Here is a 27,895-nt window from a genome sequence, read left to right on the forward strand (position 1 = left end):
ACACTATAAGTCATAGTCATTGCCTTTGTTGGTTTGGTGATCATAACAATTTCTTCCCAATATTTTGATTTTTATTTATTTTTTGGCTAAGTACAAAACACAGACTCAGTTGAGTTTTCTTTTTAAATATATCTTTATTGATTTCAGAGAGAGGAAAGGAGAGGGAAAGAGAGAGAGAGAAACATCAATGATGAGAGTCATTGATCGGCTGCCTCCTGCACGTCCCCGACTGGGGATGGAGCCCGCAACCCAGGCTCTGACCGGGAATCGAACCCCGATCACCTGGATCCTAGGTCGACGCTCAACTGCTGAGCCATGTCTGGCCGGGCTCAGAGTTGAGTTTTCAACCAGGAAAAATCTTAAGCATTATAAGAGAGTTGTCACTGAATCATCAGGAAACAAAGACTAAGAGAAACCCTGTAAGTACTTCATGCCTCAGTTTACTTCCAGGCTATGTTCGTCCCCATTCATGGTCTCTTAGAACGTTGCGTTTGATTTTCCCAGTGATTGACTTTGGGAGATTTTCAACAAATTCCACCTAATTAACAAAAACATATTATGAGACACTTGATTCCATTTTGACTTATCCCAACCGTCAGTACAATAGGAGAGTGTTCAGGAAACTCTGGCGTTGAGTTTCAGAGTCTGGGTTTGTCTGAACCTAAGCTCATTGAATTTTGGGAGCACCAGAAACTTCCATTTGTATAGTAAAGATGACAGTGGCACTTCATCGTGGTTTTTTAAGTACCAATTCAACTATATGCTTTGCTAGAAGAATGTAATCTTTACTCCATTCCTTTCCTTCAGTTCAGACTAGACCTAGGCCTCTTCTGCCCCAGGCAAATAGAGGCCACACCTAAATGCAGAGAAATAGTTCAATTCTAGGGTTTTGAGCTTTTAAGAGCTGGGGCCTAAAGGTTCTGAGGGAGACTTTTTAGAGGTAATTTTGAATATACAGTTTTCTCCTTATGCTTTGACTTGTGCTCCCTCAAGATAAGACTTTAAAATATCCTCAAACATTTCTGAAAATCAGCTGATCACTGATTTAGTGAATTTAATGGAGAAACTGTAGTTCTTAGGTTGAAATTACCATTTCGCCAGTTGAAATGGAATTCTCATGTCATTATCAACCAATAGCATGTAGAATTATAGCCTCAAAATATTTCACAGTTTGGATATCTTTGTCCTGAGCCTTAAATTCAGTCACTTGATGCTTAAAGGGCTATGCTTTGAATTTAGGAGTGTATTATGGCCCAAGAATACTATGGTAGAGGAATCGGATATGCCTTTAGGCACAATTTCCCCCCATTTTTTTCTTCTCATGGAATGGGACTGATTTAGTCCAATAAGGCTTCTTAGTTACTCAGTATTACAGACTTGATTAAAACTTCTAGTTTATCAAGCATTTATTGTGTCCTAATACAAAACATTTTAAAGCAAAACTCTTAGAGCTAAAAAAGTTGAAATACATATCTTCTGTATATGATGAGCTACCCTAAAGTCAAAAGCTAGTAAGACTGACATACTTACTAGCTTAGCCCCTTGTTTGATCACATACACTTGTGGGCAAAATACTTGCCTTTCTTGGATATTTGTAAGGTGCAGTTGATTTTCTCACATGATCCTGGAGTTCAAGAGTTAATTTCTCCTGGTCAGATGATTTAAAGGGTGCAGATAAGACGACAAAAGCTTTCACTACCTGCAGGAGAAGAGTGAATTTGTAGTGATATGTTTTCAGGCACAGGAGTGGGAACCAATGCTGAACACAGGCACTCATCATTTGTTAATAGTAGCTTGAGTGATGCGTGCAGGTGCCAGAGATCCCCTCTGAACCTCTGAACAAAGCATGGGGACTGCTCTCATTCCCCAAGTTTCCTTTCACTGGGTTCTAAGTAGGCTTCTGGGGCTTGTTTTGCAACCTGGCCACAGTCTCCTACTTGCATTGTTTCTGTGAGAAGACATATTCTGAGTTCTATGACCATCGTACATACAGTAAAGCCTGCAGCTTTTGCTTATGCAGTATCTGCTGTCCCCTCTTTGGTAACAGTACCCTGATTTTCCTGAGGAGGATTACCCTAACTTCTCTCTGGTGGGGTTGACACTAACTCCTTCCACCAGTGACCAGCATATGATCCAGGTCTGGCCAGTCAACATATACCATCTCCCAGACCACGTTGGTTAGAGATGTGATCTCAGGTAGGCAAACGCATCCTGGGAATTGCTTGAAACTTGGAAAGGAAGCTGTCTCCTTCCCTGGGGTTGTGAAGCTGTGCACGTCTGGAGTTGGTTGGTGGAGGCAACAGGAAGAACAGCAGAGCCAGCAAATGGAGAGACTAAGTTTTTCCACCTTCACGTGAAGCCTTGGGTGTAAGCTGTACCTGTAGACCTCACTTGTGGGTGGGCCAATAAATTCCTTTTTTTTTTTTTTTTTAATAAAGTCAATTTGAGTTGAATTTTTGTCACTTGCCACCAAAAGAATCCTAATACATCCTCTTTGGGACACAATCTATGTGTCAAGTTGATTGCCAGTGTACATTTTTGCCACATGTGTGCCTCAAGAGTTACATGGCTATTCTCGATTCGCTCTTTAGAGTGGCCAAGTGGACAGAACTTGAAAGTGTGAAATTGCTACTTTCATTAGTGACATTCACGCTACCTCTCCTCTGATTGGGTCTGGACTGCTGACAACGGCCGATTCAACAACTGCTGGGTGCTCAACCAGTGCACTCTCAACCTCAAATGGCCCAATACGGTACCTAGCAGAAGAAAAGAGGTCTTAGAGCACCACCCCAAGTCAGAAATCTCCCCAGGCAAGTTGCTACTTTCCAGCAGTGGCAGATGTACAAACCCAGAGGATATGATGACATCATCAGCTCTGCCAACAAACCAGAAATACCCATCGCTGTCCATCACTCCTCTGTCTCCAGTGACATAAAAATCCCCTCTTATCGTGGAGGCAGTTTTCTCTGGGTTGTCCTAGGAATCAAAGATGGCACGGGGTTAATTTGGTCAGAATAGAAAAAGGGGTATGGCACCCATGAAGTGGCTAATACATTGTACATTCTATTTCTAAAAGAAATTATTTTTTTTTAAAGGTAGTTTATAGTATAGAACACAAAAGGCCCGAGAGTATCATAAAAAGTAAATCTCTCTTTCACTTCAAGTCCCCTATATAACACCCTCTCCCCAGCAGCCTGTCCATGCGTGCTTTCTGAGGACAACTACTGCAGCCGGTTTCTAACACATAGAAGGTAATCTTTACAAAACTCTTCGGAGTTAGAAGATGGTCTCCCCCTTTTACAGTTGATGAGATAGTCTTGGATGTTGTGACTTGCCCAGGGTTACACAGCAGGACATGGTAGGTATGAAGTCTAGATCCAAGTCTGTATGGCTCCCGGCACCACCTTTTCTGTTAAAGTGTAAACAGCATGTTCTACATTCTCTTACCACATATTCTAAGAAGAAACAGAAGGGCCGGGTAGGCTTTTGTCTGATAGCAATGTCTCCTTCTTTGCCAAGTGGTAGGATGTTGCCATTTTCATCTATAATCTAGAATGAAAATGGGTTAGGAATAGTAATATAATGAACAGCAGAAAATAATGTGAAACATTCTCTATTGAACCAGTCAGATGTGACCCACCTGGACATCATAGGGTGGGAGTCCCTTCCCCATCGAGCCGGGTTTGATTTCTTGTCCTTTCAGATTGCCACAAATCACCCCCTATTGGAAGGGTATTTTTATGTAAGTATGTAAAATTCATCTTCAGTAGCCATTTATATCCTGACAATGAAACTTAGGACTCAGGTTTGACTGATTTTCCCAGTATGCAAGCTCATATTCTGAAATATTTTAGACCAGTGGTTCTCAAACTTGAGTGTTTATCAGAATCACCTGGAGTATTGTTAAAACAGGCTGCTGGGCCCCATCCCAGAGTTTCTAATTCAGTATGTCTGGGGAGGGGAGTTCTGAGAACGTGCATTTCTACCAAATTCCCACCTGCTGCTACTGCTGGTTTAAGGCCCCCACTTTGAAGACACTCCTTTAAGCTAAGGGTCCTATTAAGGGCACCTTGGAATAAATTCCTCAGTGGGGATCTCTGGGGTGCTTCCCAGTGTGATGGAAAGATGGGCTGCAGAGTCCTGGCCGGGTGCTTCGCTTGGTTAGAGCATCGACCCGATACGCCAAGGTCGTGGGTTCAATCCCCGGTCAGGGCACATACAAGATTCAACCGATGAATGCACAACAAATCGATGCTTCTCTTAAAATCAATCAATAAATAACAACAACAATAATAATAAAGATGAGCTGCACAATTCTGAACCTCACCAATCCCTAACCTCTCTAAAACTTCTGTGTGGGGAGGAGACAGGAGGACTACGAGGAATGATCACAGTTCCCCTCCAGCCAAACCTGACTGGGTAATGCAGAGGTTCTGGTAACTGCTGGCAGGGTAAGGGATCCCGAGGAGCTCCCTGAAAATCTAGAGCGCAATGGGGACACTCCCGGGGCTCAGGTGTCAGTCCCGGGGGTGAAAGGTTCCCCCTGCGCACACTTAAATTCTGCCCGTTAAAAGTACCACTTCCGTCTGTCCGTAGCAATCGTGCAGCTCCAGCCCCGTCTGCTCCTTCCACTGTTCCAGCACCTCCGAGTTGAGTGGCTCCCCGCCCGTCAGGCAGTGCCGCAGCTTCATGAATTTATATCTTGAGAGACAGAGTCGCATGGGGTCTTTGGGGGAGAAATCTGAGTGGCTTTCATTATAAGATAATTAGGGTGTTCTAGCAACAAGCAATGGAGCAAGTCTCAGGAGAGTTCATTTAAGGAATATTCGTTGAGCACCTCCGATCTTGCCGGACATTGTTCTAGGCATATTAGTGATTGAAACAAAGGCTCCTGACAGAGCGTACATTTTAGCAAGTCAGTAAAGAGGAGAAAAGGTAGGAGAAAATGCTAATAATGAGATTAAGCACATACTGTGAGCATTTTCAAGGGATAGAACAACAGCTAACATTAGTTGAGCATTTACTAAGTTATAAGGACTTTAGGAGCATTCTCATAAACCTCGTAACCCCTGAGGATTACAGGTAAGGAAACTGAGGCTGAGAGAAATTAAAGAACGTGCGTAAGGCCTCACCGTAAAGGGCTGAGCTCTACGCCCTGTGCTCTGCACTTAGCACTTGTCAGGTGCCTCCCCAACCATGCTGCTTGCATTGAATTCTCACCACAACCCCACGAGGTGCTCTTAGTTCTCTTATGGATGGAGTTAAGGGGAGCTTATCAAGGTCACCTTGAGTGTCTGAGGTCGCACTATTAGTAAGTAGCACAGCTCCACCTTTTTGACTTCGGAGCTTGAGCTTTAACCACAGGACTCGGGTGAGAAAGTCTGGAACAGCCTTACTCTGGTACAGTGAGGTTCTAACTGGCCAGGAGGGTGTGGTGGGACCTGAATGGTGCCTATCCAAAATGACCCTTGAGTGGCCCTTGAGTTACTCTTGAAATGTGACCAAGGTACTCACGTCTGAGGGCCACAAAGGAGCTGACACTGACTCAGCCAAGAGAAGGTACATATCTGCTTTATTCTGCCTCTCACAGCGCTCTCCCTCCTCCTGGGTGTCCACACCTTGGGGGAGCAGAGGGTGGGGGAGCCTGCACTTCTTAAATTGTTTCTCTCTTCCCGTCTCTCCTCGTGACTGCAACTCCACTGGGTGTTCAGGTGATTTGGCCAAATTGCATGGAATCTTCAAATCATAAGACTTGGTCAGCTTCTGGTCAAGGTGGTATAGATGTAGTTATGGTTGTTTTCTGGGGGGGTGGGAGTTCTGGGCCTGTGGGACTCTGGTTGCCCCTGGAAAAGGTTCAGTGTCCCCTAGAGGTGATCCCAGTTATTCTTAAAAGGGGAAGGGGCACTTTTGTCCCCTTTCCTACCCCCAAAGACTGTAGGCTATATCTGGAGACATATCTGATGGTCACACCTGGTGGAGAGGGAAGTATTAGTGGCATGAGCAGGCAGAGGCCAGAGAGAACGCTGCTCAACAGCCTACAGCGCACGGGACAGTCCCCAAGACACACAATGATCTGCTCCCATGACAGCTTTTGCTGGTAGTTCGAATGGAGATTTCTGCCCAAGTACCTCTTAAGGTCTTTCTGCACAAGCATCCGATACACAGTGGGAGCGCAGCACAGGGTCGTGATGGGGTAAGTGGTCAGCGTCTGGGTGATGGACAGAGACAGGTGTCAGAAGCGGTTAATTAAAGGCCACCACTAGGGACAACGTCTACACCCCCAATTCTCCTGTGCCCATCTCACAGGAATAAGAAAGTAAATATTTATTAGTTGTCACTGGTGACTGTATGTCAATTGGGAATTCTCAATTATTGGAAGGAATATATATATATGTTACAGTAATAGGCATACACAGTCAAATTCAACAAAAAGTGAATTGTTGCATTTGAGAACCACTGCAAAGTATGAACTGGTATATTCTACTTTGGGGCTGCAAATTACCTCTCATGGTGGAATTCTGGAGTCCTGACAACGGGATAGTACTGACCACTGCATAGTATCGACTCTGGATCTATAAGCTACCAAAACCTTTCCAACACCTTTTCTGTACGACTTCAGTCCTTTTGAGTGGATTGATGAAATGCATAAGTAAGGCATTTTTCAGGCCTTTGACTGATTAAGATTTGCAGGGCTCATTATGCCTCTGGCTCCTTAAAATCAAAGGCACCTTAGATCTGGAGAAATACTATCCACTATGTCACATAATGAATCGGCAGTTTGTATTAAATTTAAGTGTCTGAGAGAACACTCTCAAGATGTATGTCTAGACTATCTGGGTTGTCATAGATCAAGTATAACTCTTGATCTGTAAACAAGAATTTCTACTATGTGTACTTGCTCCCTAGATTCCAACTGTTCTTAATAAGTGTAGTGTCTATAACTAAGAATAGTGTATCTTCATAAACATTTTTATAGCACTTTGAAATGTATGCATTATCTTTGTAAAATAAGAATGCTCTTATTTTAATATTTTATGCAATGTTATATTAAATAATAATAATATAACATTATTACATTAACATATCAATTAATAACATTAACAATATATTGTTAATATATCTTACTTAATATATTTAATATATTATATTAAGAGGTGCCTTTAAATAAAAAACTTTAAGTATAAAATATTTAATATTTTATAAAAATATAGTTATTTTAGCCCTGGCTGGTGTGGCTCAGTTGGTTTTAGCGTCGTGGGTTGGATTCTGGGTCAGGGCACATACCTAAGTTGCAGGTTCGATCCCCTGTCGGCGGTAGTGCAGGAGGCAATTGATCGATGTTTCTCTCTCACATCAATGTTTCTCTCTCTCTCTTTCTCTCTCTCCCTCTCCCTTCCTCTCTCTCTGAAATAAATGGGGATGTATTAAAATAATAATAATCATAAAAAAGAACACTGGGTTCTGAGAGTTAGCAGAGTTTCTCATGGGGAGAATGGAAGGAGCTGCTCTGGCAGAAAGGTAGCCCCACCTTCAGTCTCCTCCACACAAGGGTCAGATCTGTCAGTTACTGTCTTTGTTTCGCTAATCAGAAACCATATATTTGATTAGACTTGAGACTTTTAATTTGTTATTTATTTTTAATTCTCACCTGAGAATATTTTTTCCATTGCTTTTCAGAGAGAGTGGAAGAGAGAGAGAGAGAAACATCGACGTGAGAGAGACACATTGATGGGCTGCCTCCCTCACTTGCCCCGACCAGGGCCCGGGATCGAGCCTGCAACCCAGGTACATGCTCTTGGCTGGAATCAAACCCGGGACCCTTCGGTCCGAGGGCCGGCGCTCTAACCACTGAGCCACACCAGCCAGGGATAATTTGTTGTATAGAATTAGACTCTTCAGCTGCCACAGATTTAGTGACATTAGCAAATCCTAAACAATTTGAAGCGCAAGAGTGGGCTTTACGCCCAGGAGTGTGGTGTGTGTTCCCCTCTCCGCTCGGTTAAGTACATTCAAAAGCTCCCAAGACTCTGCATCTTAAAAAGGAATGATCTTGCCCTGGCCGGTGTGGCTCAGTTGGTTGGGGCACCAAAAGGTGGCAAGTTTGATCCCTGGTCAGGGCACATGCCCAGGTTGCAGGTTTGATCCCCGGTCAGGGTGTGTTCGGGATGCAACCGATCGATGCTTCTCTCTTACATCTCTCTGTATTCTGAGGATTCATTTCTCTGCGGTTCCAGGGGAGACAAGGCAGAGCTGTAGCTAGAAGTTATGACTTACATCTAGGAAGGTGTCACTGTCAAACTGTGCCATCTGATGCACGAAGACACAGGCTCCCTGAACCCAGGGAGAAAACACACTGCCAATGGCGGCCTTGACCCAGCCGGTGTCGGACATGTTCCATATGATATCCGAGGACTTCAGATCTAGACAGTACCTAAATGATATGGAGAGGCGACAAGAAAGAACAAAACAAAACAAGACGGCCAGGAAAGCAAATACCCTGGCGTCTTGAAGGACAGACAGGAGCCTCAATGACCACAAAGAAGCGTCCAAAGCCCCAAGGCAGGATGAGTGGTTCTACCTCTCACTTTTGTTGGAAGACTTTTTCAGAATCCTAGGTAGTCTGAGAGTAGAGTGGGAGGCTGGGTTTGGCATAATTTTCTGAGTTTGTCTATTGATGTGACAAATCTTTATTGAGCAAATAATATATGCTAGGCCCTGTTTTGCGTAGCATAGTGAGCGAGGCTGACCAGAAGATCTCTGCTAGATAGTGAATAAAGTGAATTAGTATGTATATCAATATCATAATTTTCCTCGTGGTAAGTGCTGTGAGGAAAATAAAACAGGGTGCTGTGACGGTTTGGGGATATCTAGGAAGGCCTTTCTGGGTGTGTAAATGCACCTGGCGGCGAGGAGGAGACAGACTGACTCTCATGGGGACTGACCCAAGATTGATTCCTAAGTTCTCGCCTGATCTGTTAGTGAGCTGGGGCCACTTACTGAGCTAAGGCTGGGCAGGGGCCTCAAGAGGTCTGTTTTGCTGAGACATCATGGGAGATATCTGATGGCCACGCAAGCAGAGGTGTCGCCAGGCAGTTAGAGACACACGTTAACAGCGCAGGGAAGACTTTAGCAAAAACCGAGTTTTCCCCCCTACCTTCCACAGATGGTATTCCCAATTCCGAGGCTGCTGTGAGAGTGCAGGGCCATCTTGGGGGGGCCTGTGGTCCCGCTGGTGAAGTAGATGGTCGCCGGCTCTCGGCTTCCTGTCTCCACAGGGCTGTGCTCTGCAGAGGCCGATCTGTAGAGTATGGGCCCCAGAAGGTGGCTGAAGATGGCAGAGCAGCTCAACTCTGGCCTTCCTTTTGCTCTGCTACTTATGCGCTCTCGATACCCAAGGTAGTTAACAGAACAGAACCCGAGAGGAATTTCTCACGAAACCTGAGAGGGCCTTTGCAGACCAGTGCTAAGGTTTAACAGCTCACCTCTCTCTTTTTAAGCTCCACCTCCCCATAGGCCAAAGAGATAGCCAAGATCACTTTCAATTAAAAAAAACCCCAAGATGTGCACTTTATTTATTTAAACATTTTTTTCTCAGTGCTTTTTTAATCTATGAATTTTTAAAAATACATTTTGAATCTTTGTAAATTGTTATTAGCATTTCAGGAGTTTTTATGATTTAAAGGAAGATCTTTGGGCATTTGAATCAAAGGATTTTTTTTGTTTTGTTTTTTTAAATATATCTTGATTGATTTCAGAGAGAGGAAAGGAGGGGGAGAGAGAGAGATAGAAACCTCAATGATGAGAGAGTCATGGATCGCCTGCCTAGCCCGCAACCCGGGCATGTGCCCTGACCGGGAATCGAACCCTGATCGCCTGGATCCTAGGTCGACGCTTGACCGCTGAGCCACACCCGGCTGGGCTGACTCAAAGTTTTTAATACTTTTTACACAATATCTTCGATATCGCTGCCAGACACAGTTAGTTGTTTACCTGTCCTCTGTTTTGCTCTGATAAAACTGATTTGTTCAGGTATCTGGGGGCCATGTGCTTCAGCGGAGACCTGTCTACACAGCTCTGGGGCGGGGGTGGGGGGGCTGAACCCTGATGGCCCTAAGCCGCACGTGGTTTGGGGACGGGCACATGCTGCAGTTGTGCTCAGCGAGGTCTGCAGGCTTCATGGGAAAGGTTTCCTTGCTCTGGAGTCGGGAGGAAGGGGTGCTGCCTCCCCCCCCCCGCCCCGTCTTGTTCTCTGGCCTTTGGATATCGCTGTGAGAGTGCATGATGCCTGGAGCCACCTAGCATTCTGGGGTCCGAAGGGGATCAGCAGACACCCCCCGGCGGATGGTGGAAAGATGAGTGAATCCGGCTTCTTGCTAGCTTCATCAAACCACTCAGTTAGCCAGCTCTCATTCCACCTCTGTACTTCTTATTTGTGGTACAATGAAACTGTTGATATTGTTTAAGCCACTTTTGCTTGAGCCTCCTATTACTAAAGCCAACAGCATTGTAACTGGTGCATTGTCGGTGCAGCACTGTCTGCACCGACAGCTCTGCCGATTCCTTCCACCCCTGCACAGGGTGTTCTCTGGCTTGAGTCTGGGCTGGCCTGTGGCTTCCCAGGGCCAGCAGAGGGAGGCAGGGGTTCTGCCTCCGCTTCATCGGGGAGCACAGCCGTCCTGGGAAAGCCTGCGGTCCCCCGGCTGGGCCCCGAGGAGCGGTGGGGGGCTTCAGCCCTCACCAGCGCCTCCACACTTGGCGAGCACACTCCGCGATCGGTGCTCTACATCACTGAGTTTCAGGAGGGTTTGAGACTCTTGTGTCATAGTTTTAATCTCCTGGGTTGAAGGAAACAGGGTTGAGGACACCGTTAGAATTCATCCTGATGACGGAGGAGTAAGATTGTCATTGAAACTGTAAAACAGTGAGGATTAATTACATAAACATACGCTGTACTGTCAAAAGTGGTTCACGAAATATTAATGTGGTTTTCTTGCTAACTTGCCTCTTCCCCCCAAAAGTAAAAAAACAAACTTCATTCCATTGAATTGATTCTTTTCAGAATATGTGTAGGGTGAAGCCGGTATGTGTTGGGTTGGGGAAAAAGGGGTTTCTTCACAGTATCTAATACCCGTGAAAACAATAAAACCTCCCATTTTGACTGCTTTTCAAGGTTTTTTATTCTTTCTTTCACTGAAAGAAGAGCTATGGCAACGTGTGCGTGACACGGAGATTCTCAAGGAGTGACTCCACTGTCTGACTTGTCTCCCTTTCTTGGGACACTTGGTTGTGTCTTTCTGGATTCTTCAGAACCGATTAAATGCTGATGACTTCCAGAACTGTATCTTTATCTCCTTGAGTCTGAGTCTCGTATCTGCCACTTGCTAGATATTTGGATGTTCACAGACCCCTCGACCTCAACATGTCCAACTTCTCACGCTTTCTGCGGCTCATGGTAGCCATGCACTCAGTCGCCCCAGTTAAAAACCAGATCAGCTCACCTCCTTCCTTCTCCCTCCAATCAGTCTCGAAGCCTTGCCAGTTCTTTAGCGTCCCTCCTTCCCTCCATCCCACCTACAGAGTGCAGATGTCGACCCTCAGAGTCTCTCTCCTATGTTAGGCTCCAAGATGGTCTCTCTGATTCCAATTCGGCTCTTCTCAAATTCATCCTTTGCACAGCTGCCAGAGAAACCTGTTTAAAACCCAGAACTGACCTGGACACTTCTCTTCATAAAACTTGTCAATGGCTTCCCTTGTTTGTAGGGTTAAGTTAAAGATTTAGCCCTCGTATGAGGTCTTTATATTAGAGGCCGTAATCTGGCCTCCGCCGTGACTTCACGATTTGTTCTCCAGCCACCCAAAACGGTCCATTCCGTGCACATAGTGGGACGTTTTTAGTTCCATATCTTTGCTCATGCTCTTCCTCGGCCCGGAACATTGTTTCAGTCCCCTCAAGACTAGAATTCAGGGTTCTAGAGCCACAGGGAAGGATACTTTCTACTAAGACAGGAAAGGAGAAGCATCAGTCTGGCCCATAATTTTGACCTTTTCTGCATCCTTTTGTAAATATTCTGGAAGGTGTTCATGGACGTCTATCCTTGGGAGGCAGAAGGAGGGTGAGAGGCCCTACAATGAACTCCTTGAATAGAAGATTGACTCTAATAATGTGAAATTAGGCCTGCTTCTTGCTGTGTATGGATTTCTGGAAGACTGGCCTACTGTTGGCAATGCCAGTTCTCCTTTCCTTGGTTTTTCGAGAAAGAGTCCATGGCACTTTTGGAGTTACAACATTCTAAAGTTGCTCGTTTAAAGCAGGGATTCACTTTATCTTGAAAAATACCCCCCAAAGGTGAAATTTTCAATTTTAAATTCACATGAGTTCAAAGACCTTTTTCTTTTCTCAACTTTGTGGCACCTTTAAGGTTCCTCGGGGACCCTGCAGACTGTTGCAAGGTTGTTTAAGACGGGGGTCTCTGAAGTGGGGGTGCTTGCTGCCCAGGGGGTATGCAGCACAGCTGGGATGGGGAAGAAAACGGTAGAACTTCAAATTATCTGTATGCTTTTATTAATTCTTTAAATTGTTTATTTTTTACATGTGTGCAATGCACAAAAGCACATGTATCTAATTTGTAAATAAGTAAATAGACATGTGTCAGGGAAGTATGTTAAAAATACTTTCCTGATGGGCGTACGTATCCAAACCTCGGGATACCAATGCCGTAGGGAATACCTGCACTACTGAGGACTTTGTTAGCTTGAAAATGATAAGGCAAAAAAAGAAAAAAAAAGAAAATGATAAGGCAGCATTATGATCTCTCTAACGCTGCGCCAGTCATGCTCAGCACCCCACATGCTTCGTCTCATGTGCCTCTTCTACACCCCCGTGAGGGAGACACTATCCTCACCACATTTTATGGAGAAGATACAGAGTTTCAGGGATGTTACCTGACCTATCCAAAGTGACACCGTTTATAAAAGACACAAACAGCATTCACTGCCATGGCCCTTGGGAGAGAATTTTGGGATTGGCCAATAGGATTTGGTTTGTATTAATTAGTAGGATAAAACTTTGTTCTCTAAAGGAAACTGCTCTATTATTCAATGGTTCTTCGTGTCTTTTTTCTTCTCATTTTTAAATCATATCTTTATTGATTTCAGAAAGGGAAGGCAGAGGGAGAAAGAGAGAGAGAAACATCAATGATGAGAGAGTCATCGATCGGCTGCCTCCTGCACGCCCCCACGAGGGATCGAGCCCGCAACCTGGGCATCTGCCCCCCTGGGAATCGAACTGGTGACCTGCTGCTGCCTGAGTGATGCCCAACCAACTGAGCCAGGCTCATGTCTTTTTTTCTATAAATTTCTCTGGAATAATTTTTTTCCACATAAGCTATTAAACAGCTATTTGAAGGATCATACCATTCACAAACATTTTACCCTCTTTTTTGCAGTTTAGGAAGCACTTTCTCACATTTGAGCTGATTTTATCCTCAATCACCCCTTGCGATGAGTTCAGTGTAATTATTCCCAGTTTACATATGAAGAAAACTGAGGCTAAGCGAACTACTCTGTTCATTCCTTCCGGAAATACTTTTTAAGTGCCAACTTTATGGGAGAAACTGGGGATAAACAAACAGTGCCTCGGCCTTCTTGGAGCAAGTTTACAGTTTAGGACAGGAGTCAGCAAACTTTTTTCTGTAAAGGGCCAAATAGCACATATCTTAGGCTTTGTGGGCCTTATGATCTCTGTTGCATCTACTCAACTTCGCTCTTGTAAGATGAAAGCAGCCATAGACAGTATGTAAGCAAATGGGTGTGGCTGTGTTCCAATAAAACTTTCTTTACAAAAGCAGGTGCCTTGCCAGAACTGGCCCATGGTCCCTAATTTGCCAGTCCCTACAGTACAGGAGGAAAACAGTAAATAAGGGAAAAAGTGACTGGCCCTGATACTCACATAGTGTCGAGGGCTGTGAAGAACACAGTAGCATTCAAATTCCATACCCCAGATGGGTGGCCAGGGACGGCCTCACCGAGGGGCAAACATCCAGCTGAAATCTCACAGGAAGGAGTCAGCCCTGGGAAGGACTGGGGAAGAGCACTCCAGGCAGAAGAAACAGCAGGTGCAAAGGTGCAAAGGCCCTGAGGTAGGGCCTGTTTGAGAACTAAAAGGGTGGCCAGAGAGAGCCAAGGCAGGGAGGGTGGTGGGAGGTGTGGTCCACAAGTTGGGCAAGGACCACCCGTGCAAGGTACTCAGCACTGGCCGAGGTGGGATGCAGGGAAACGGAGGCAGAGCTGCACCCCTTCCTTCTGTCCTTAAAACCTTCCATTAGGCGCTTTTTTTCTGGGAAGGATCCTGGAACAACCCACAGGATTGCTGAGTCCGTGGAGGCAGGGAGGCTGGGAGACGCAGCTGTGGGAGCTGCTGCTGCTCGGCAGAGGCGGCGGGAATACTTACTGAAATAGCGCCTGGAAGCTGAGCCACCCGGGGCGGCTGTGGGGAGACACCAGGAGCTTGGTCTTCAAGTCAGGACACTCTGACACGATGGACTCCACTGCTGGGGCCACTTCCTCACTGGTCACAAGGCACCTGGCCTTGGAGTCGCGAAGCCGATGGAGGATGTCCTTTGCAGTCAGCTGCAGTGCTCCCGGCATGAAGACAAGCCCTGGGGAGGAGGGGCCCCTGAGCTGGACAGAACTGTTGTCCATGGGGTAAAACTGTGGACCATGGCACTTGGGCTTTGTGCCTGGGTGGGGAGGAGCTGGGCAATCCAGCCTTCGGCTGCCCCTGCCTTGTTCCCCTGGGAGATCCCACAGGACCCCGTCACTGGGAGAGCCTTGGGGCACTGGCTCCAGAGCCGACAGTCCCTGGGGCTAAAGCTGTCCTTGCAACTTGCTAGCTTGGTGACCTTGAGCATGCTACTTGCTCTCTCTGTGCCCTCCTTTCCCAATCTGTAAAATGGGGACAATAACAGTACGTGCCTGGCACAGAGGAGGCATTGTAACGGTGGGCATTGCTGTGCAGTGTTTCCACGGAACATTTTAATAACACTTAAATCGCTCTTTACAGCTTGTAACACATTTTCATGAACACTTTTGAACCAATGGTCTCCAAAGTGGGTTTTGCAAGATAATTCACAGGGGATGAGAAAATAAATTAAAATTAAAAAAAAAAAAAAATTATTGCAATATTAGTTTTTTATCTCACTTTTGTACATATTTTATAACATGCCTATTATATTAGTGCTGAACGACATAAATAACTGGATCCAGATGGGAGGATGTGCATCCCAAATATCTTTATTGATAAATTGTGTAGCCAAAAAAGCCTGCAGACCAGACCACTGTTCTAAGCAGCCGCGTGGGTCTTCGCAGTGGCTGCCATGTGACCTTGACCGTGACCGGCTCTGAGGTGGGCTGGGGAGGGCGCGGTCGCCCTCAAGCCTGGGTCACCGAGTCTATCCCACCCCCTCTCTTCACCCTACACGCTGGCCTGAGCTGGGCCTGGTGGTAGAGTCCCAGTCCCTTCGAGAAGAGAGATGTGGGAGAGCGAGATGAAAGGCAGTGGGGAGGCGGTTTGTTCCGTCTAAAGTGAACCAACTGAGAGGAAGCAGAGTGTATGTAAAGAGCCACTGCCATTTACTGAGCACTTATTATGTGCCCGGTATCCCACTTATAAAGAATCCCAGTGTATACATGACACCTGGTCCCCGGGCCGCAAAGTCAGTAAGTGGCAGAGCCAGGATTCAGATACACATCTGAGGCTCACAGGCCTGTGCCCTACACCAGGTACTCATTTCTTGCCGAGTTCTCTGAAGTCAGCTAAAGAGGAAGAGGTAGAGTTGAATTCCTAGGAAGGAGACTTTATTTATAGAATATATTTTAAAAGCTCTTATATATCATCCCCTCAGGGTGTCAGATTGTTCGCTCCATACAAAAACATAAGATTATTTATTTTGCAAACCACTTGTTCTTACCAGCTCAGAAATTATGAGTACTCTTGGCGGATTTGTGACGTGAATGGGTTCAATGGGTAGCGTCTAGCTTGGGGGTAAAAGGGGAGTTCTCCTCTAGCAGATTCTCGACTGCATACATTTTACAGCAAGAGCAAAATATTTTGCTGTGAGTTGTATACAAGCATCTCCAGATTCACTCAGGAGACTTAATAATTTTGAGTTAGAAAACAATCCTCAGCTGCTTGCTTAACATTTAATTAATTGAATGCTTTTGACTCTTCAGCTTCTGGGTTCATTTTTAATCTTCACATTTCACAAATTGCATAAGTCATGTTAAGTAATAATAAATACATTTTTATGCCAAATAAACCACCTTCAACTGCTTCCAATTCACAACTGGCTTCACATTTGCAATTACCTTTTTATAGTGACTGTGAAGTAAATTGTATAATTGCTGTTAGTAGGAGCGTTTTCAACACCATGATGACAGCCTTCTAATGGTCCTTTAATGGCATCCATGGAAGTGAGGCATTGTAACTCCAATTAGCAAGAAGCTCATCTCCACTAAACTCTAGTTTCAGTTAAGGTATCATTCATTTGATCAACTGTAACCAACATCTCTGTGTTCTCTACAGAGTATATTCTTACTTATTGTTCATTGATCTGTAAACATGTGTGTCACCTTCTAGAGCAGGAATCAGCAAACTTTTTCCGTAAGGGGCCAGATGGTAGGTGCTTTAGGCTTTGTGGCCAGTACCATCTCTGTCTCAATTAGCAATTCTGCCATCGTAGAACAAACAGAGCCACAGGCGATCTGTAAATGAATCAGCGTGGCTGTATTCCATTAAACCTTAAAACTTTATTTACAAAAACACACGGCCGGCTCCTAGGCTGTGGTGTTTGCTGACTTCTGTCCTAGGGGAGAAGAGGACCCTGTAGAATTTGGGGCACACTATAAGATGACTACTTTGGGAGAAAATGTGTCATTGAGTACATTCATCTTTTTGTCTGGAAAGAGTCAGGGTTTTCCCACTGGGTCCACAGTCGTACTTTTACAAGTCCCTGCATTCTAAAATGCTTTTTCTTCCTTTTGTACTTTCCTATCAGGGAGAATCCAAGTACACCCAGAGAAGTAACTTCTGGATCACCTGGATGAACACATCACAGTCCAGCACTGCCAAGAAGCATTGGCACTCACACCGGCTTTCGTAGAGCTTTGTGTTTAATCCCAGTTGCATAGCTTTCTAGCTGTGTGACTTTGGGCAAACTTCTTAACCTCTCTGAACCTCAGTTTCCTCTCTTGCAAAATGGGCATCACAAAAATACCTACATTTTAAGGTAGTTTATTATTATTATTACATCATGATTGCTGTTAATTTCAACTCTGATTTTGCTGTCCTTTGTAAGCAACTGCTTCAGTCAGAACTAACAATTCAGAAAAACCTCAACTTTCAGTCTCGCTCTGTTTCTGCCTGATTTACAGAAGTTAAATATGGACACTGACCTGTTCTCATACAAGCCACGTTGACCAGCCACCACTCGGGGATTCGGGGCAGAATGACAGCCACTCGGTCTCCTTTCTTTAGGCCGCAGGGCTCGGTGAGCACATTGGCAGCCTTTCGGGTCAAGGTGCCCAGTTCTCCAAAGCTCCATTTCACCTCGCCCCCTTTGCCATTCACCCACCACAGGGCTGGGTTGGCGGCTGGTCTCTCTCCTGTCTGGCCATAGGCACATGAGAAAGAGAGGGGAAGGCTTATGTGACTGGTCACCAAGTAGATGGGACATCTGCGGTTACTTCCCCTCAGCACCTATGCCGGTGGATTCAAGTAACAGCACACCAGCCAGCGCTTTGGGGGAACTACTCCTCTCCTACCGAAGACAGACTTGGGAGACATCCCACCAGGGTGCTTGCCCTTCCCTGACCAGTGGGTGGGCATGTGACCCAAGTCAAGGAAATCAAATCTCTCCTGGCCTATCAGCTCTCGGTGCTTATGTGCCCTCAGGGAGCTGTCTCAGCTTCTGTCCTTGCTGGACTGACACTCCAGCTTCCAGCCCAGTTTTTTGAGCTCTCCCATATCCCTCCAATAAAGTTCTTCCATGCTTAAGTTAGATTCTCTTCCATCCAAATAACCCTAATGGATGCCCCAAAGTTGATTAGGAATGTGACATCTGTTTCTACTCATAAGGCTGGGGAGTATGTTTTGTAGGTAAGAGAGAGCAAGGTGGAAGGTCATGGGGGTGGGAAGAGGCATAGCTTGATTGACTGATTTCTGGAGGCAACGTCTCACCCAAGATTTTACCAAGCGAGGCATCTGTGCTGCAAAACCTCTACTTTACACATTGCCTGGGGAAAACTTACTCCACTCTTTCCCCTGTCAGGAATGCTCGGTTTACCTTCCCTGGTTGGAAGACTTCAAAGCCCAACTTCCCCTTTGCCCTCTGCGAAGCCTTTCTAAGCCTGTTTTCCCACTGAGCTCTCTGTGTTCCTGCAGCTCTGCTCATATTCCAGGGACTCCGCTGTCCCTTCCCTGTAGACATAAGCTCAATGAGATCAGGGGCTGGTTCAGGGGCCTTTGGACTTGACCTCAATTAAGTAACCTAACTTCTTCAAGGTCAAGTTCCTTATCTGCAGCCCCAGGTGGTGGTGGGAATTTGCTGGAATAACCTAGGCCAGTATTCCTCAATCTTTAGTCACTAACGTTTGCCAGATCTGCCTACAATTGTGCTACTGCTCTTTACAGAGACTCACTTCTACTTGCATACATTTACTTTAAAAGGAAGCGTGTTTAATCACCACCATAACCGGACAATCAGCACCACTTGCTAAAAAGAGTTTACTGAAAAATAAGTATATTGAAAAGAAAGTGTGCCTTTAAATTTTATCTAGAGATTATCAACTCCTATGTGCTCTCTCTGTTCAAAAGAGAATTTAGCAAGTGTTAGAGGAGTTGAAACACAGGGATTGAAAGGAAGATACTTCCCTCTGTCGGAAGGGTTGACTCAGCCTTATTTAACCTTGTACGCAGCACCTGATGCCAGCTTCGGAAGCCCAGGTACTTGCAGGGCCTGTGGTGAGCACCGCAGGTGAAGGTTTAGCCCTGCCTGCGGGGGCGAGGCTCAGGGAGCAGAGACCCTGACCTGAGGCTACGCTGCAGACACTGTAAGGGTTGTCGCTTTTTTCTTCTCAGCCTCTGAGTCTCCTCATTACCCCGGGAAAGACTGTCCCTAAGATCAAAGTGCAGATTACTGTTCTTTGGGTTAGCCCGTGACCAGCCCGAACAAGTGAGTGGAAAGCAAAGACCTGTTGTGAAGGACCCTGAGACTGAACAGGAACAGGAGGAAAAGACACATGGCTGAGTAGCCCTGCTGCAGGGGACCTGGAGGCCCCAGGGCAGGACAGCCGTGCGTAGCTGAGGCTCAGGCATCTCCCCTGGGGAGAAAAGAGGGCAGATGGAAAACAAAGGAACCCAAGAGGGATGAAAGAATTGAATTAAAAGTGACAAGTGGACCCCAGAGCAAGGAAAGGGAAGGGACACCAAGCATCTAGTGGAAGCCCATCATTTAATACCTTCTCCTTTTGGGCCCACTGGTCCAGCACATCCCCAGCGAAGTTGAAGTTCTCAGGCAAGGGCCTCTCGCAGCGATTTATGGCTTCCAAGTCAGCAAGGGTGAGGGGCACGTGCAGCTGGTGATCCCTGTGAAAGGGCCTGCTGGCCGGCTTGGTGAGCCAGAGGAGTCGGAACGCCCGGGAGCGGGAAATGATCTTCATGGTTCCCGAAGGGATTTGTGGGCTCACAGGGTGGGGAAGTGCCACACGGCCTGTGGGGAGAGAGGGGCGGGGAGGGTTAGTCCCTCTCTATGCTCTGTGGCGAGATTGGAACGTGGACTTGCGGTAGTGTGCCCCTGGCAATTGAGCAACCCCTGAAAAACACCCCATCCTGCTCCAGAGCGGGAAGAGTTAGCCAAGGACGAGCCTCCCGGCCACTGGGCTCTCCCAGGTCATTCTGTCTGTGACCAGATTAGCCTTGAAAAAACACACAACCAAACAATGCCAGCCTGGCCTGGTGGCTCAGTTAGGTGAAGCACCACCCCGTACACCAAAAGGGTGCAGGTTCAGTTCCCCATCAGGGCACAGACCTAGGGTGCGGTTCAATCCCTGGTCAGGGCCTGTGTGACAGGCAACCGATCGATGTTTCTCTCTCTCTCACTCTTGACTCCTTCCTCTCTCTCTAAAATCAATAAAAACATATCTTCGAGTGAAGATGAAAAAAAATCCCCACAACTGTGGAACTGTCAAGCTCCTATCTTCAGTTTCTACCTCCCCTCCAACCGAACAATAGACAGAATATTTGCTGCCTGGATTGACATTTAAGGCCTCTCTGCCTGCCTTGTACTTTTTTTTTTTTTGCCTTGTGTTTTTTGGAACTATTTTTGCGACCTCCTCTACTTGAATTTCCTTTTCTAGTAAAAGCAGCCTGTTCACTTTTCATAAATGTCCATTTCCACCACTGCAATTTAGTCTTATCATTCCCCTTGCTTTTGGCTGCCCTACTTTCCTCTCCCATTCACTCCTCCATTATAACCGCTTAGGAACCCTGATTTAGTCCTGGCTCAACTCCCTTCTGGCTGTAGGACTTTGGAAGAATTACTTAATCCTCCTGCACCTCAATTTTCTCATCTCCCAGGGTTATTATGAGGGTTTAATAAGCTAATGCATGTAAAATATGTAGCATGTAAAAAGTACCTTCAAGGTGTTAACCAGCATTATTGGTAAGATTATTTTCATGAGTGCTATTACAGCATAGTTTCATGAAGCAGTCTTATAGTGTGAATCAGGAGACCTGAACTTGACTCCCAGCTCTTTCAAAACTAGCTTTGTGACATGGGCAAAGTCACTTTTCCTCACTGGACTGCAAACTGTAATCTAACATTTTTTTCTAATTCTGTGATTATTTCCTCCTTTGAATTTCCATTAACATGCATCGATACTACTCATGTGACAGTTGGCTGTCCTGAATTATTAATTATTGTTGTGAACATATGTGCCCTGTCTCAGACCTACCTGGGTGGTGTGCATCCTGAGCACTTCACGTGGCTCACAGAGCTCTCCTCAGCAATGAAGGCCAATGCTTATTAGGTGCTTGCTGTGGACCAGGCACTTTGCATTTCTCATAGCGTTCAACATTAGGACAAGCTTGTGAGGCCGGTGCTATTATCATCTCCATTTTACGGATGGGGAGACTGAGGCCCATGTAGACTTAAATAATTTGCCCAAGGTCATCCATCTCATGATGGCAGAGGCAAGGTTTGAGCCTATGTGGTCCTGCCTAGTCAACCTCTCTGCTTTTCAGCCTCCTTTGTTTTGCCTGCTTCAATAAAGATTTCTTGCTGGTGGTGAACTCCCTCGGCCTTTCGCCCTGCAGGCCTGTTTGGCTGCCTTGTATGAAGCGGAAAAACCTGCAGGTGCAAAGGACGCCCCGAGTCTGCTGCTCAGAATGACGCCTGGAGAAGGGGCAGGCCCATTTGGTGCAAACACAACTTTACCGTGGCCTAGGAAGAGCTATTTCTGGCAATACCGCTGCTATTGACCTCTGTTATATCAAGATAACAAGAAGGGGGACAATGCCTCACCGGGGCAATTTTCTGGAAGTGTGATGGAGGCACCAAGAGTAAAAAGGGGAGGCAGGGAGAGGGGCAGCAGAGGGCCATGTCTGCGATTTAGCACACCCCTGAAAGTGAGGCCCCACCTGCCTCCTAAGCACACGCATCCCCACGCACGCACAAACGCACACAGCAACGTACTCGCATCCACACTCGCCTCCCTGGGCGGCCTGTCCGAGCTCCTTGACATTTCCAGGTGCCGTTTCACCCGCACAAGGAGGGTAACGCTGCTACTTTCTTCATTGGTCTGCCGTGGGTTTAAGCGGGCACCTCAGCGCGGTGCCCGGTGCGTGGCTGGGAGTCAGCAAACACCGCTCATTCGAAACCAGCCTGGCAGAGGCTTCAGCGGCTCCGCATACACGAAGCGTCTTGGTGGCTCATCTTATTTTTGCCTCTGTCGCTGTGCTCCAGGCTCTTGGGGCTGAACTGAACCCCCACAGGTCTGAAGCATTCTAGGCCTCACCTCCATCATTTTGAACTTTCTTGTTGCAAGTTTAATGATGAATTGGAAAGACTATCACGACCTGGGGGACATGCTTGCCTCCTAAGAATGTTGCAGGGAGTACAGGGGACAGTTTCTAACACAAATCTCTCCATCTTCTCCTCCAAATTGAAAAATGATTTTTAATGAATTGTTCTTATTTCCCATTCCTCCATGAACAAATTTTTCATTTCTTAATAAATCATCAAATTAACATACCAAATATCTGAAACTATTTTTAAGAGTGCAGCCCTTTAGTTTTGCAAAGTTTCTGCTTATAGTTCTGTATATTAGGTGACTGTGTTTTACAAATACTGTTGTTTACAAAAACACTCTAGCTGTGCAAACTTGTTGCTTTGTAAAAATGTACGAATAGTCCCATTTCTAGTCATCCCAATATATATTTTTAAAGCATGCATATAAGTTAACTTTTGTGTGGGAAAACTACTCTATGTGCTGTCACATATAGTATTTTATGCCTATTTATATATTTACAAAAGTTTATCGGTTTCCAGAACCACATAGAAGTGTACATTTAAAAATCTATAATGTAATAGTGTGTGCTGCCAGGTCTCAGAAAACAAAGGTATGGGTTAGGTACTGCAAAGAAAACAACTAGAGAATCCCAATATGTTGAAAGAAAGAAAGAAAGAAAAAGAAAGAAAGGAGGAAGGGAGGGAGGGAGGGAGGGAGGGAGGGAGGGAGGGAGGGAGGGAGGGAGGGAGGGAGGGAGGGAATGCAAAGAAAACTAGCTTGCTTGGGCTGGCAAATTCTTACCCAGGATATTCCTGGCAGCGCGGCTGGTTTGGTAAGCTGCCTTCTGCATGTGCCTCTGGGCCAGCCTGTGAGAGTGCAGAGTCTGTGCTCACTGCCTAGCCCATGCTTTCAAATGTACAATGAGAGAGAGTCAGAAAGTTTTCGCAAAAAAGATCTTGAAAGGAACTGTGAAGTTTTGATAAAAAAGAAATCTGCAATAAAGTGAAATAACACTAAAATAAAAAAAATATTATAGTATCTGTTTTACATTTTGTGTAGTCACACTTGTATATTTCTGTTCACTTTTAGTCTCTGTAATGAAAAATATTTTTATACAGAACATACTAAAATTTTATAAACAGATATTCAGCATTTCCTGTGTTATGTGAAATAGGCCTTGCATATGCAAACACAATCTTTAGTAATAAAATACAAATCAAACTATCACAGAGTAGGATTTTTCAATTCAAGTTAAATTTATTTGGCCAGTAACCTTCCTTCTTTCTGTCTCCGGTGTACTCACTTCTGAATAGGTGGGTACAGATCGGCCGTTAAAGGAGGCAGAAACTGATGAGCCACCATTTCGCATTAAACAGCCTTTTCCTGACTTGGGGTTTTGTGGGAAGTCCATGCGATTCCAGGGTCGAATCTGATGATCACTGACCGTTTGAGGTCATGACATGATCTCTGTAGAAAATTCTCTATAAATATGTTTAAGAGAATATCTCCAGAAGGACTCTGTGGAAGTGAGAGCTGAACTAGGAGTTTCTGAAGGCTCAGTGATTCCAGACTTAATGTTAAGGGGAACCTTACAGTGAAGGGACACTGGAGCAATCGATGTACACCCAGCAGGGCTTTTTTCCGTGGAATATCTTGTTTAATTCTCTCCCCAGCCCTAGGAGGCAAGTATCTTATTTCACATACAAAGTGACTGAGGCACTGAGGGGCGAGTGATTTACCGAAGGCCATTCATCCAGCAAGCAGCACGAATCCCAGCCCGCATTTGTTGTCCCCAAAGCCGGTGCAAGGAAATGCTATCACAGAGTCCTGCTCTAGTCCTACCAGCCCTCATAAAGGAGGAGAACAGTCCAGGGGGCTGCTTTCCTGTTAAGGGGACATGTTCCAGGGTTGGGACTGCAGTTACCCAGTTATGGCAAAGCAACGGGACTCTCCTCTTATTGCTGCGCTCTGGTCCTCAGCGCAGGCTCGCAGCCTCCCCGCACCAGGAGCCTCCCCGCACCAGGAGCCTCCCCGCGCCGGGCGCATATGTCCTTACCAGAGAGGGTGCAGGTGATCGGTGATCGGTGATCGGTGATCGGCAAGGCCTTCAGCCCCTTCAGGGACGCAGCTGTGCCCCTGCCAGAAAACTACCTCCTTCCTCCCACTCGCACCTGTGCACAGTGGGGAGGATCAGCACCCCCGGCAGGAGGCTTGTGGTTTCTCTGGACAACCTGGTTAAAGGGACAGCAACCTATAAGGCACGGGGGGGGGGGGGGGGTCACGATTCCGCGTCCCACAGTGCCTAAGCCCCGCGTGCTAGTGGTAAATGATTCTTGGCCATGGAACTGATGGTATCAAGGTCCACACTGCTCACGTGGCCTGTGGCCAGAGCCTCCGGCAGGATTGCAGAGCAGCCCAGGACGCGGGCAGGCCAATGGGCCTGCCTGCTGAGCCTGCCCACGCCCCGTGATCAGAGGGGATTGCTGGGGACCCTTGGACCCCCTGGCTTTCAGTGAGCACTGACTGTGCCAGCCATAGTTAGCTGTCTTTCCTGAACTTTACCTCGTTTGGAAATTAATTTGTGACAATGCTGCTCACTGGTTTGGACATAAACTTTGCCTGCCTGTGCCCTCGTGAATGCCAGTTCTTGGCAACAGGAATCGAGTTTCTTGAAGTCTGTGCATAACTGTTACTTGTTGGTGAGAGTGATGGCGACAGCGGTCAGACAATGGCATTTTCCACCTTAAGAGTTCATTGGCACCTCACATGATATCCAGACGAGAGCATCTCTTATGGGCTCGGACACGAAGAGGGCTGAAGTGGATGGAGTTGAAGGCTAGCCCAGTGCGGCAGACCAAATAAAGGCCCTCAGAGATGGCCACGTCCTAACCCCAGAGCCTGTGAATATGTTACCGTGTATGGCAAAAGGGACTTTGCAGATGTAATTAAGTTTAGGATCTTGAGATGGGGAAGTTATCCTAGATTACCTCGGTGGGCCTGATGTAATCACGAGGGTCCTTATAAGAGGAAAGCAGCACTGGCCTAGCACCTGGTAAGGAGCGCAGGCCTAACCAATGACAGCTGTGCCCCCTCCTCCCCTGCACATTCCCCTGCAGGAGTTCAGAGATAACGGAGCTCCCTGTGGGGAAAGCTGGGGGGGGGGAGTGGCTTTCTTGGATCAGGCAAAAGTTGAATTGGGCTTCGGAGGGTGGCAAGACTGTGAGTCGGAGGAAAGAGAGCTACTAGGTATTTAGAAAGAGGACAGCAAGGTGGAGAAGGAAAGGACGTAGTGATGAGTGTGATTGGTCAGGGGTGGTAGGAAAACTAGCCTCTAGACTAGAACAAAGCTCTGTGTTGGGCGACGGTGGATGATAAAGTTGAAAAGACAGGTTCTGGAAGACCTTAGAGGCCAGGCACAGAAGTTTTGACTTTATTCTGTAGTTAACAGGGAGGCTGATGGTTTTCAGCTTTTGATCAATAGTGGTAACAGCAATAATTTATTACTTTATTTCTAGTCTATCTGAACAAAACATGATGAAACTAATTGAAATTAAAATAGGTTAGGAAAAACTGTATACAGAATTTTTCCCCCATTGATTTTTAGGAAGAGAGGGAGGGAGGGAGGGAGGGAGGGAGGGAGGGAGGGAGGGAGGGAGGGAGGGAGGGAGGGAGGGAGGAAAGAAACATCAATGTGAAAGAGACACATCAATTAGTTGCCTCCTATTCATGCCCCGACCAGGACCAGAGATCAAACCCTCAACCCAAGTGCATGCCCTTGACTGGGAATAACCACTTAGCCACACCGGCCAGGGCTATACAGAATTTTATATGTAGTCTTGAGCTAGATTGGACCTGATGCTGAGTTGAGGATGTATTACAGTGACAACTGAGATAGGGCAAAAGTTATTTTCACTTTGTTTCACTGTAGGACCAAGAAACAAGCAATACAAAGACTATACCAAGGTCAAGGATGTGCGGAGGTGCATCATAGCAAGAGCAAGAGAAGATGGGATCGTGGAGGACATGTCAGCACTCAGGACAGTGCAGTGCTGGTGAATGTTTAACAGCTGGCCTTCTGAGAAGAAAATAAGCCTTGATTTGTAGTATTTGCCAATTTCTGTGGTGTAAATACTCCCATCATGGCTGATGTCACGCTGAGTTTTCACCCATTAGGGTGATGTCACTGAACACAGCTGGGAAGAGATGTGTACATGTGACTCTTGTGAGCTGGTAAGAGCCCACTCGAACATACCACTGCCCAGAATCTCCCTTCTTATCATAAAAGGACATTCTTGACATGCTGTAGTGCATATACTTATGTTTTATGTCTTGCTGTGCTATTGGGCCTCCTTAAGTTTTGTGTGTTTTTTTGGTTTGGTTTTTTAATATATCTTTATTGATTTCAGAGAGAGGAAAGGAGAGGGAGAGAGAGAGAGAGAAACATCAATGACGAGAGAGTCATTGATCGGCTGCCTCCTGCATGCCCCTGACTGGGGACCGAGCCTGCAACCGGGCATGTGTCTTGACTGGGACTCGAACCCCGATTGCCTGGATCCTAGGTCAATGCTCAACCGCTGAGCCATGCCTGGCCGGCCTGGCCTCCTTAAGTTTTAATGTAATGGGCTTGGCAATATAGTCTGACACAATATGATCCCAATTATGTAAAACAACCTGCAGATGAATAAAAATAACATGGCCAGGCACAGGGTCCATAAGACAAATACAGACTGGTTGCCTAGAAAATTTTTCTGATATTTAGACCAGAGGGAAATTTTTCTCCTGCATCTTACCATGACCATCATCTTCAGTAAATTCAACGAGTTTTTCTTTAGTTCATTTCAGCAATATGTAATCTGATGAAAGCAAGTTGTGTGAAGGTTGGGGAGCAGAGAAGTAGCTGGGACACAGCAGCTAAGTGCAGATGTTCTGCTGAGATGGGAGTTAGATTGACATCTTCATCAGACAAAGACCATATCACCTCCCTGTAGAGGCAGGCTAGGGAAGCACAAAATCACTGGACACTACACTATTTCAGGCCCTGAACTAGGAACTGGGGAGTCACAGATGAGGAGGACATGGCGCCTGTCCTGGAGGACTTTACATTCTGGTTGGAGAGAGTTATGTAAAGAAGTTAGTGTACTGAAGTGTTGCATGGGACATGTGAACAGGTTTAAGGAGGGAGTGGTTGATTATAGTCTGGTATTGGGTGGGGAAGGAGATGTGGAAGCCAGGAAATGTTTTATAAATAAGAGGTACTTAGGACAGTTACCCTGGTGATGTTATAGTGGATGTGTAGGAAGTGAAGAGTCCAGGGAATCATAAGAGTTGGGAGGCACTGCAGAGGTGAAGTAGAAAGCTTGGTGGATACTAAAGTCTGTTTCTGGCCCACATGAAACTGGAGGAACCAATACTATATTGGGTGTAAGGCTTTTTTGGGTGTAAATGATGGAGTCCCAATCTATACAGCTTGGGGGGGAAAAAGGACTTGCAGGTTTGCTGAATCAATAATGTATTGATCAGCCAAACCATAAGATCAGGGGTGCTGTTGGTCCTTAGGAAAACCAGGGATGTGAATGTTATCATTGTGGTCTGTTTCTCTGTGGGGGCTGATTGCATTTTCTTTCCCTGGAAATTGGCTTTCTCCACAAGAGAGAAAACATGGGCCTTTGTTAAGTCCTAAGTTTTTCATCTTAAGACCCCTGCCACTCAAGAGCTTGAGTATTATATTTATACTGTCAAAAGTTCTTGAGAAGAGCTTTGGGTTGGTTTAAGGACCAATCAACAGAAGCCAGAGTGGGGATGGGGGTTGGTAGGGAACATGGAAGCTGTC

The 27,895-nt window shown here is 46.1% G+C and overlaps 1 protein-coding gene across 1 annotated transcript; it reads right to left on the reverse strand.

Moving 5' to 3' along the window:
* Positions 1-121: 121 nt before the first annotated feature.
* Positions 122-24,537, reverse strand: LOC308554341 (acyl-coenzyme A synthetase ACSM4, mitochondrial-like). The gene is made up of 14 exons (XM_081131530.1): positions 24,122-24,537; positions 19,516-19,766; positions 17,452-17,665; positions 14,450-14,657; positions 9,155-9,298; positions 8,275-8,431; positions 6,129-6,208; positions 4,578-4,701; positions 3,641-3,721; positions 3,448-3,549; positions 2,849-2,976; positions 2,657-2,756; positions 1,580-1,699; positions 122-538 (listed from the first exon to the last, which is right to left on the reverse strand). Exons 2-14 carry the CDS (start codon positions 19,714-19,716, stop codon positions 452-454), a joined length of 1,746 nt encoding a protein of 581 aa, XP_080987656.1. The 5' UTR covers positions 19,717-19,766; positions 24,122-24,537; the 3' UTR covers positions 122-451.
* Between the last annotated feature and the right edge of the window lie 3,358 nt (positions 24,538-27,895).

The sequence above is a fragment of the Miniopterus schreibersii genome (genome assembly GCF_964146895.1).
Source record: "Miniopterus schreibersii genome assembly, chromosome: 3".
NCBI classification, from domain to species: domain Eukaryota; kingdom Metazoa; phylum Chordata; class Mammalia; order Chiroptera; family Miniopteridae; genus Miniopterus; species Miniopterus schreibersii.

Bases quoted from the DNA above. Each gene is read 5' to 3' on its own strand.
- LOC308554341 (XM_081131530.1), bottom strand. From the start codon at position 19,716: ATGAAGATCATTTCCCGCTCCCGGGCGTTCCGACTCCTCTGGCTCACC. The intron at 8,432-9,154 runs GTAGGGGGGAAA...CATATCATTTAG, and splicing joins GGGAATACCATCTGTGGAAG to GTACTGTCTAGATCTGAAGT. The intron at 1,700-2,656 runs GTAGCGTGAATG...CTTCTCCTGCAG, and splicing joins CAGACCCAATCAGAGGAGAG to GTAGTGAAAGCTTTTGTCGT.